General features: G+C 38.6%; 1 protein-coding gene across 1 annotated transcript; it reads right to left on the minus strand.

The window, feature by feature from the left end:
• Positions 1-440: 440 nt before the first annotated feature.
• Positions 441-9419, minus strand: LOC124506452 (glycine N-phenylacetyltransferase-like). Its single transcript, XM_047072519.1, has 5 exons — positions 9342-9419; positions 6479-6586; positions 3474-3600; positions 2437-2608; positions 441-843 (listed from the first exon to the last, which is right to left on the minus strand). Exons 1-5 carry the CDS (start codon positions 9417-9419, stop codon positions 441-443), a joined length of 888 nt encoding a protein of 295 aa, XP_046928475.1.
• Between the last annotated feature and the right edge of the window lie 423 nt (positions 9420-9842).

The raw sequence follows: 9842 nt of genomic DNA on the forward strand, positions 1-9842 counted from the left end.
GGTGGGGGACAGAGAGAGGGAGGGTAAAGCAAAAAAGAGAGAGGAAAATTAGACTACACTTAAGGTAATACCACATCTTGGCAAAAGGGGCAAGATATGCTCATTAGCATTATCCACTTGTAAGATAAGAGAAGCATTAGGGTAGCATGCAAATGAATAAAGAGTGTCACTGGTACCCAGAAGTGCAGGAAACTAAACAAAAGCAGGGTCCACTATAGGAGGGTCTGGCCATGGCAGGTCTGCTGGACCCAAAGGGGAGTCCATGAGTGGTTTGAGAGCAAGGACTGTGGTGGTTCTGTTGACCATTCACACTGTTTCCCAGAGCCTAGACAACACACACTACTTTAAAGCTAATTACAATTTATTATTTCTCTCCATCCACCCATACACTCCTCCTGCCACATCAGCCCATCCAACACTGTCTTGTGTTCAGGACTGCGTCACAGAGGCTCACAGTGCCACTGGTTCCAGTCACAGGGCATGATGATATGGCCCAGACGGTGACTGATTTTCTGTATGATTTTGTTGGTTATGAGTGTATGGTAATATGCAGGGTAGTCAAGTTTGTCCATAGTGCGAATGTGAGCATCCATGACATAGGTGGAGAAACCCTGGGCCCGGTACTCAGGCACAGTACCCCCCATCCGTATCTCTCCTGTCTGATCCATCAGGCTCCAGGATACAGGGGTCCCCTCAGGCCCCAGAAGGCAGAAGGTGGGGAAGGTCCGGATACAGCGCTCGATGAATCTCTGGCTCCTCTCATTCCCACCAAAACGCCAGAATTTATCCACCAAGGCAGTGTGGGTAACATCCAGGGAGGAGAGTTTAAACATCTCTTGGTTACTATTGAGAACAAGGGAAAAGAACACAGATAAAGGTATAGATTCTGCAACCAGATTGCCTGAAATAATAATCTTTTTTATAAAATGAGACATTAACATAAGTGGGGGATTAATAGCACCTCTGTCAAATAACATAAGAGCTATTGCATGATAAGTACCTAGGACCTGTGCCACGCAACAAATAAGAATTACACAAAAATTAAGCATTAATTAATGCTGTGTCACTAAGCATTAGTCACTGTTGTGATTCTCCACTTAAGATGAGAGAATTGATAACATCCCTGTTCTACACATAAGAATAGGTAAGCAGAAAATAAACAAGTGCCCCCAAAGCATATGCTAGCAAGCTGCAAAGCCAGAGCTTAGAATCTTGGGATCTTGGAATGTTGGTGTCACAGAATCCTTAGCCACTGTGGGAAAGCTGAAGTCCAGAGAGAGGCAATGCTGTGAAGTGAAGGCAAGCCGCATGTTACAGAACACTGAAGTCTGAAGGCTGCTGCAGTGGGGTGAAAGGGCTTTGGGAGGTGTCCTGGAAAGATCCCACAAGGTGGAATGAGATCTACCAGTGAGCTCCAGTTATGCCCTTAACCATCCACAGTACCTGAACAAGCTATTTCATTAACTGAACCTATCTTCTGTCAGGAAAATGGGGATCATGTCTTCTACCTTGTTTATCTCATGGGATAGACAAGAGAATCAAATGAGATTGTAGATTTAGAGATGTCTTTCAGGTGTTAGGTGCAATACAGTATGAATACAGCTTTTCCAGGCATATTAACACACACAGGGCCACAGGATTGGACATCTGCAGATCAAATCCCTATATCAGTTTTAATTCTATTCAGGCATCAGTGGAGGGAAATATATAATATGTTTAAGTTCTCCATATTGGAAAACTTTTGCTCTGAGTAGTAAATTCATTGAATGCATATTTACGAAGCAGTGTTTTCTGTTCTGTTCTGGCTACTGAAAACTTATTGGTGAACAACATAAATAGTGTCCCTCCATAAATAGTGGAGTTTGAAATGTTGCAGGGGAGGATCAAATAGCAAACAGGTCAATAAAATACAAAGAAGCTGATTTTGGATAATGGTAAGTGCACCGAGGAAAATAAAACTTGGGTTTTGTGATGAAGAATTACGGGAAAGGGTAGTTTTAGGTTGTTCTGCAGAGAACTCTCTAAGGAAATGACTTTTGAGAGAGTGAATGGCAAGAAAGAAGCAGATATGTAAAGATGAGAGGAAAGGACATTTTAAGCAAATGCAATGGTCCAAAGGCATGGGTGAGTGTATGAGAACAAGTCTCAGAAAGAAGGCCAGAGCTACTGGTGGGAGTGAGCAAGAGAAACAAGGTGAAATCCAAAAGGTGGTGGATTACAGGTTTTACAGGACCCTGAAGGTCCATAATGGTATGTGAACCGAGAAACACTGATGGCTTTTAAGCAGATGAATTGACATAGTCCTTGTCACATACCAAAAGGATCACCCTGGAAATGGATTGTAGGGAGGCAAGAGTGAACATAGGGAGAGAAGTTGGGAGGCCACTTCCATACAGAAAGATGAGAGTAATGCAGAGCATCTTTTTTCAAACTCACATGGCCTTGGGTCTGCCAGATTTAGGAGGTAAGTTCTTTGCCTCCAGCAGGGAAGGGATCAGTTTACTTGCTGTCTCAGACATCATATACATAATGGCTTGATCTTGCTTGACCTTGACAAATTTAGCAGCTGCAATATTTTGTATCACCTCGTTCAGGCTGGACTGTGAACCTAGAAAGGGGTAAGGTAAGGTGAGAAGTAATTTCCCCTGTAGACGCTGAAGAAGCTTCCTGGTGGAAGTATGCAGAGTTTAAAGTAGGACAGTGTTGCTTCTGGTGTTGCCATTAACCATGTGACCATAGCCAAGTCACTCCTTGAGCAACTTCCTCTTATGTAAGACAGATAGTAGTAGAGATCCTGACTTTATCATTGTGAAATCAATGGGACAATGGTATTTAAAAGCAGTAGACAACCTTGAGTGTGCACATACTTCATGCCAAGGTATTGGTCTATTACCACATTTAATTCTTCCATTGACCCTATGTTTTGGGTATTTCTGTTATACTATCCTCACTTTCTACATGTAAGGAAACTGAGTAACAGATAAGTGACATCACTTGCTCAAATTACAAAGCAAGTAACAGGAAGAGCAAGAATGCCATTCTAGAGAATCTGACTCTGTAAGGCACACTTATAACCATGGTAGTTATCCTTGTGATCTGAAGGTCCTCTGTGGCACAAGGAACTGTCATTCTTCTTCTAGTAATGGATGGCCAGATGGGGAGTTCTACTCTCACACCTAATCATGGTAAGGGATCCTGAATATGTCAGCAAAATATATTATGAATGCTCAGCTAACAATAAATTCCATTGCTCACAGTTCCTTGTATCAACTCCATAGTTTGCAGTGTTTGAATTCTACTCCACTAAAGAGGTGGTAGCAGCTGATGCAAGGAATAAACATCAAGCTGAGTGTCTGGGGTTTGGAAGAGAAAGTAAAGGCTGTAAGGGAATGTGCTCAGGATGAAAAGTGACCCTGCAGATGTAAACATGAACAGTCACAGAAGCCAGCATACCTCCAAGATCCCTTACTTACTTTGGATCTGCAAATGTTGCTTCCAATTGATGACATCTGATGCACCAAGGAATTCTTGGCAGTTTGTGGGATTCTTATAATAGATTTGGTAGGTGTTGGTGTAGTGATCAAAATCATCTGTCATTTCCTGTTTGGTTAGGTAATGTGGAATAAATCAAATTGATCTATACCCAGTGATTGGAACACTTGGCTTTAGTTCATTATACTGTGCTATTTTATAAACTTATGGGGGTGCCTGAGTGGTTCAGTCAGTTAAGCATCTGACTTTGGCTCAGGTCATGATCTCATGGTTCATGAGTTCAAGCCCCACCTCGGGCTCTGTGCCGACAACTCAGAGCCTGGAGCCTTCTTCGGACTCTGTGTCTCCTTTTCTCTCTGCCCTTTCCCCACTTGTGCTCTGTCTCTCTGTCTCTCAAAAATAAATAAGTGTAAAAAAAATTATAAACTTATAAATAGTGATGTTTTTCTTGATATAGTCATTATTCCTGAATCATTTATATCATGTAAACAAGTCAAGGATTTAATCAATTACTCAACCTATGATTAAGAAAAATATACTGAACTAGATATTTATATGTTGCTTTACAATTTCAAATCAATCAAATGTGCACTGTTTAGAAAGCATTCTTCTATAATTCTGTAATCCTCAGGAGAAAGAAAGTATTATTGTCAAAGCCAAGGTTCTGTTGCAAGAGTAAATCTTACTCTATTTAAAGGAGTCTCTGGGCGCCTGGGTGGCGCAGTCGGTTAAGCGTCCGACTTCAGCCAGGTCACGATCTCGCGGTCCGTGAGTTCGAGCCCCGCGTCGGGCTCTGGGCTGATGGCTCGGAGCCTGGAGCCTGTTTCCGATTCTGTGTCTCCCTCTCTCTCTGCCCCTCCCCCGTTCATGCTCTGTCTGTCTCTGTCCCAAAAAAATAAATAAAAACCGTTGAAAAAAAAAATTTAAAAAAAAAAATAAATAAAGGAGTCTCAAAAAAATAAATAAATAAAAGAATCTCAGAAAAATTGGATTATAAATGTAACAATGTTGAAACTGACACAAGTAACCTTGTATTACAATTTTCACTTATATATGATATAGCTACACAATTTCATATATCACAATATGATATAGCTACAAAAAATTTCATTAAAATTTTTTAAATTCAAAGTATAATTAATATACAACATTACATTAGTTTCAGGTATGCAATATATTGATTCAACAATTCTGTACATTTCCCAATGCTCATCATGATAAGTGTACTCTTAATCCCCTTCACCTCTTTCACCTATCCTCTCCCCCACCTCCCTCTGGATACCATTTGTTGTCCTCTGTATTTAAGAGTCTGCTTTTTGTTTGTCCCTTTTTTCTTTGTTTGTTCATTTGTTTTGTTTCTTAAATAACACATATGAGTGAAATCATATGGTATTTGTCTTTCTCTGACTCATTTCATTTATCATTATACCCTCTAAGCCCATCCATGTTGTTGTAAATGACAAGATTTCATTCTTTTTGATGGCTGAATAGTATTCCATTACATATATATACCACATCTTTATCCATTCATCTATTGATGGACACTTGAGTTGCTTCCATATCTTGGTTATTGTAAATAATCCCACAATAAACATAGGGATGCATATATCTTTTCAAATTTATGTTTTCATTTTCTTTGGGTAAATACCCAATAGTAGAATTATTGGATCATATGCTAATTTTATTTTTAATTTTTTGAAGAACCTCCATACTGTTTTCCATAGAGACTGCACTAATATACATTCCCACCAACAGTGTATGAAGGTTCCTTTTGCTCCACATCCTCTCCAACACTTGCTTCTTGTGCTTTTTATTTTAACCATTCTGACAAGTATAAAGTGACATCTCATTGTGGTTCTAATTTGCATTTCCCTGATGATTAGTAATATTGAGCATCTTTCCATGTGTCAATTGGCCATCTATATGTCTTCTTTGAATAAATGTCTATTCAGATCCTCTGCTAATTTTTTGAGTTATTATTTTTTTTTTTTAGTGTTGAGTTGTAGAAGTTCTTCATATATTTTGGATGTTAACCTCTTATTGGACACATGATGTCTTTAAAATGTAAACCACATGCACTATTATTTAAAAAAATAATTTACATTCCTCAAAAAAATGAAATTTGAACACAAAATTTGTTCAAAGAGATCCTCTGAAATTTAACAAATGAAAGATTAGGTTATTTGAAGATGAAGGAAGGGATCAGAAAACAACCACCCAACAAGGGGGTAGAATAAGGTAAAAGGTGTTGCACAGAAATGCACTAATAATTTCATTTATTATTTCAATAATTAATGTAAATGTCTTCATTTTTGTATTCTGTTTAGTTCAGTATTTTAAAACAGCACTATACATTTAAATTTTATTTAAAAAAATTTGTTAAAATGACATTATATGCTTGCATATTTTGCATGCATAAATTTTTACTTTATATTTTCCAATATGCTTATAACAGATTTGTATTTGAAATGTATTAACCACTTAGTGTGAGTGATAAGTTGGCACTGAAAATGTATTCCCAAATATAGGCATTGCAATTTGTTGTTTACATTTCCTTAAAACTCTTCATATTTACCTTTACATATTTTTAGGTGTCATTTTTCTGCTTAGAATGCCCCTCTAGTCTCTTGTCAGCCTGTCAAACACCTATTGATCTTCAAAATCCAGTTTTGGTGAAATGTCTACTAGGAAGTTGCTCTGATCCTCTCCTTGTGCACCCTGACTTCGGTGATTTAATCATCTCTTGGATAGTGCTGCTGTGTGTATCTTGTATGTTGTATGTTTTTGTACAATTTTCACCCCATGTTGTAATTTATTTGCTTATCTGTCTTTTCCTCCAAGCCGTGAGTTTCTTGAGAACAAGGACTTTTTCACCATTATGCAATTCATTTCTATATCCCCTGTGTCTACCACATTGCCAGGTGCATGATAGGCAAGTAGCAAATATGAACACAAAAGCATATTCATTCCACATCTGGCACCTTACCTGCTCCTGAGGGCGGATAACCACTGTTGTAAAATCGGGCCATTTGTCCACCACGGCCTTTAACTTGAACGGGTTTCCCTGGTTCATGTGGAAGACAGTTGTATAAACCTGTAGCAACCCAAAAAACTCAGAGGGTCAGCTTATTAAGAAGGGCTGGTGAAGTGCCTTGTTTGATCAGGACAAGGATTATTTCTGCAAAATCGGGGTGATAATTTATAAGGCATATGGTTGAAACCACCTTCAGATTCCACTTCATTACTCCAAATAGAAATAGGGTTGGGAGTCAAACCATGAGAATATTATATGAATATAGTTAAATATCCAGGTAAATAAATTGATTAATTAAAAATCAAGGGTGTCTGGTTGGCTCAAGTCAGTTGAACATCTGACTCTTGATTTGGGCTTAATCATGATCCCAGGGTTGTGAGATCAATACCAGCAGCAGGCTCCATGCTCAGCTTAATTTTCTCTCTCTCAATCTCTCTCTCTCTCTCTCTCTCTCTCTCTCTCTCTCTTCCCCTCTCCCCAACTCACACTCTCCTAAAATTAAAAAAAAAATCATCCACTATCACATTGTAGAACTTAGTGTTATAGCTTTTCATTTTATTTCATTTATTTACAAATACACATAAAATTTTTAATGTTAATTTTTGAGAGCGAGAGAGACAGAGTACAAGCAGGAGAGGGGCAGAGAGAGACAGAGACACAGAATTTGAAGCAGGCTCTAGGCTCCGAGCTGTCAGCACAGAGCCTGCTGTGGGGCTCAAACCCACAGACGGCAAGATCATGACCTGAGCCAAAGTTGGATGCTCAACTGACTGAGCCACCCAGGAGTCCCATACACATACAATTTTTAAGCAATGAAATTACCTAATATATATTAGTTTAACATGTACCCCCCCACACACACACTATACTATGGATATATTTCCATATCAATAAACACAAATCTACATAATCATTTTTAATGACTGCATAATATCCATCATATGAAAGAACTCCAATTCAATTTTCCTATCTCCTATTGCTGGTCATTTCAGCTTTTTTGAATTTTTTAGTTTAACAGTTTATTCTTCAAGGAATTTTTTGTATAAATCTTTGCAAATATGTCTATTATTAGAAATATTAGAAGGGCGATTTCTGGGTCAAAGGTCAACTGCTGTTTAAAGACTTTTTTGTTCTTACACATATCTCCAAATTGCTTTCCAGAAAGGTTGAGTTCTGACCTATTTAATAAGTAAAGACAGAACAGTGCTAAGAACCTGAGTTTTGCTGACCAAAGTCTGTGAATATCACATATTAAGCAATCTGTTTTTTAATCTTTTCCACAAGCATTTATTCGAACACCAGTGCTATCAAGAAGGACATTGTAGAGTCTGAGAAAGAGAAATCCTCCAAACTGGAAGTGTCCCTGTGGTTGTGAGGGAAGGATACCAGAGGGAACCATACCAGTGTGGACCTTGGGAGCTAAGTGCAGTTGGAAACATGATGCTTCAGCAGATTGTATGGAAAGATGCTAAAGACCAAAGACCAATGAAATGATAAGTTCCATGACAAAGGCCCACACCTCACCCTGTACTTCCCTACTCCTGGCATATTTAATACCATATTAAACTTAATATGAGAGGACATACATGGTATTATTTCAATTCTTTCAAAGGTCTTAAAAATATGATCTTTGTACATGTTCCATGTGCACTTGAAAAGAATGTGTATTCTTCTATTGTTGAGGGATGTACTCTGTAAATATCAATTAAATTGGTTCATAGTACTTTCCAGATCTTGTATATAGGTTATAGACTTTCTGCCTATTCTATAAATTACTCATAGAATCTTTAATGTCAAAATCTTTTTTTTTGTTTTTTTTGTTTTGTTTTTTAATTTTTTTTAACGTTTGTTCATTTTTGAAACAGAGAGAGACAGAGCATGAATGGGGGAAGGTCAGAGAGAGAGGGAGACACAGAATCTGAAACAGGCTCCAGGCTCTGAGCTGTCAGCACAGAACCCGACGCGGGGCTCGAACTCACAGACCGCGAAATCATGACCTGAACCGAAGTCGGACACCCAACCGACTGAGCCACCCAGGCGCCCCTAATGTCAAAATCTTTAATTACACCTATGGGTTTACCTATTTATTCTTTCAGTTCTATCAGTTTTTGTCCCGTGTTCTTTGAGCCTCTGTTGTTAGGTATATACATTTCAGCATTTTTCATGTCTTCTTGGTGAATTGATACCTTTATCATAGTGCAATGGCACCTTTATCCCCAGTAATATTCTAGTCCCTTTGCAAAATGTTATTGCCCCCCCTAAAAAAAGACCCTACCTTTTTATGTACACGATCACTGATCTATTTCTAAAACGAAATTTGTCTCATCCCAAATTAAACGTAATCATTTGGGGTTTGACAAAATAGAATTTGGCCTCTTAATTTCAAAGGAGAATCATACTGGTTAACTTTTTCAGGCACTTGATTATTTAGAAAGAATAAATCAAACATTAATGTGTTCAGCCAATTGTGCAATTCTGGGAAATCTTCCAATGTTATATAATGGCACATGGAATGGGGCAAAGGGATGTTTTTGGTTTATCACACAGCAAAGATCATAGTGGATTTAAATCACAGGATTGCCACTCACTAGTGGCGTGATCTTGGTCAAGTCCTACAGCTGAGCTTGCATTTCCTCTTTGGTTACATGGATATGAAAGACTTGCCTTGCAGTGAAGTGATGTAAACTAAATGAGATGCGAGATGAGTGAGTGCCTGGCACAGAGTAGGTGCTCAAAGAATACTGATTCTCCCTCCTACCTCTTTCATAGGTCATTGCTAGTCCTTTTTTTTTCTCCCCATGTGTTTTACTCTCACCTTTAAGGACTCAGGGAGGCTCTTCCTCAAGGATTTCTTTAGCATCTGCAGCACTTGGGGGCCTTGTAAGTGGTACATCTTGGCCTTACCCTAAAGAGCGGATGAGGAAATATCAAGGAATGAGAAGTGATAGCAGACATATGAAGACACAAAACAGACACAAAAGGCTGTTGTAGCTAATGGCGAGGCCTTCATTCCTGCTGTTTCATTAGTGTCCCATTCACTGAATTCTTCATTGACTCCTAGGAAGAATAAGACTGACAGAAAGCAGAGATCCCTCTTTCTGAAATTATTTTTCAATATTTTCTAAACTTTAAAAAATCTTTATGATATAGTTTTTTAATTTTTTTATATTTATTTATTTTTGGTAGACAGAGACAATGCAAGTGGGGGAAGGGCAGAGACAGAAGGAGACACAGAATCTGAAGCAGGCTCCAGGCTCCGAGCTGTCAGCACAGAGCCCGATGCAGGGCTCAAACTCACAAACCACGAGATCATGAC

This window comes from Lynx rufus, unplaced genomic scaffold (assembly GCF_022079265.1).
Source record: "Lynx rufus isolate CCGP_SWC_20201006 ecotype Redwood Valley unplaced genomic scaffold, mLynRuf1.p SCAF_9, whole genome shotgun sequence".
NCBI classification, from domain to species: domain Eukaryota; kingdom Metazoa; phylum Chordata; class Mammalia; order Carnivora; family Felidae; genus Lynx; species Lynx rufus.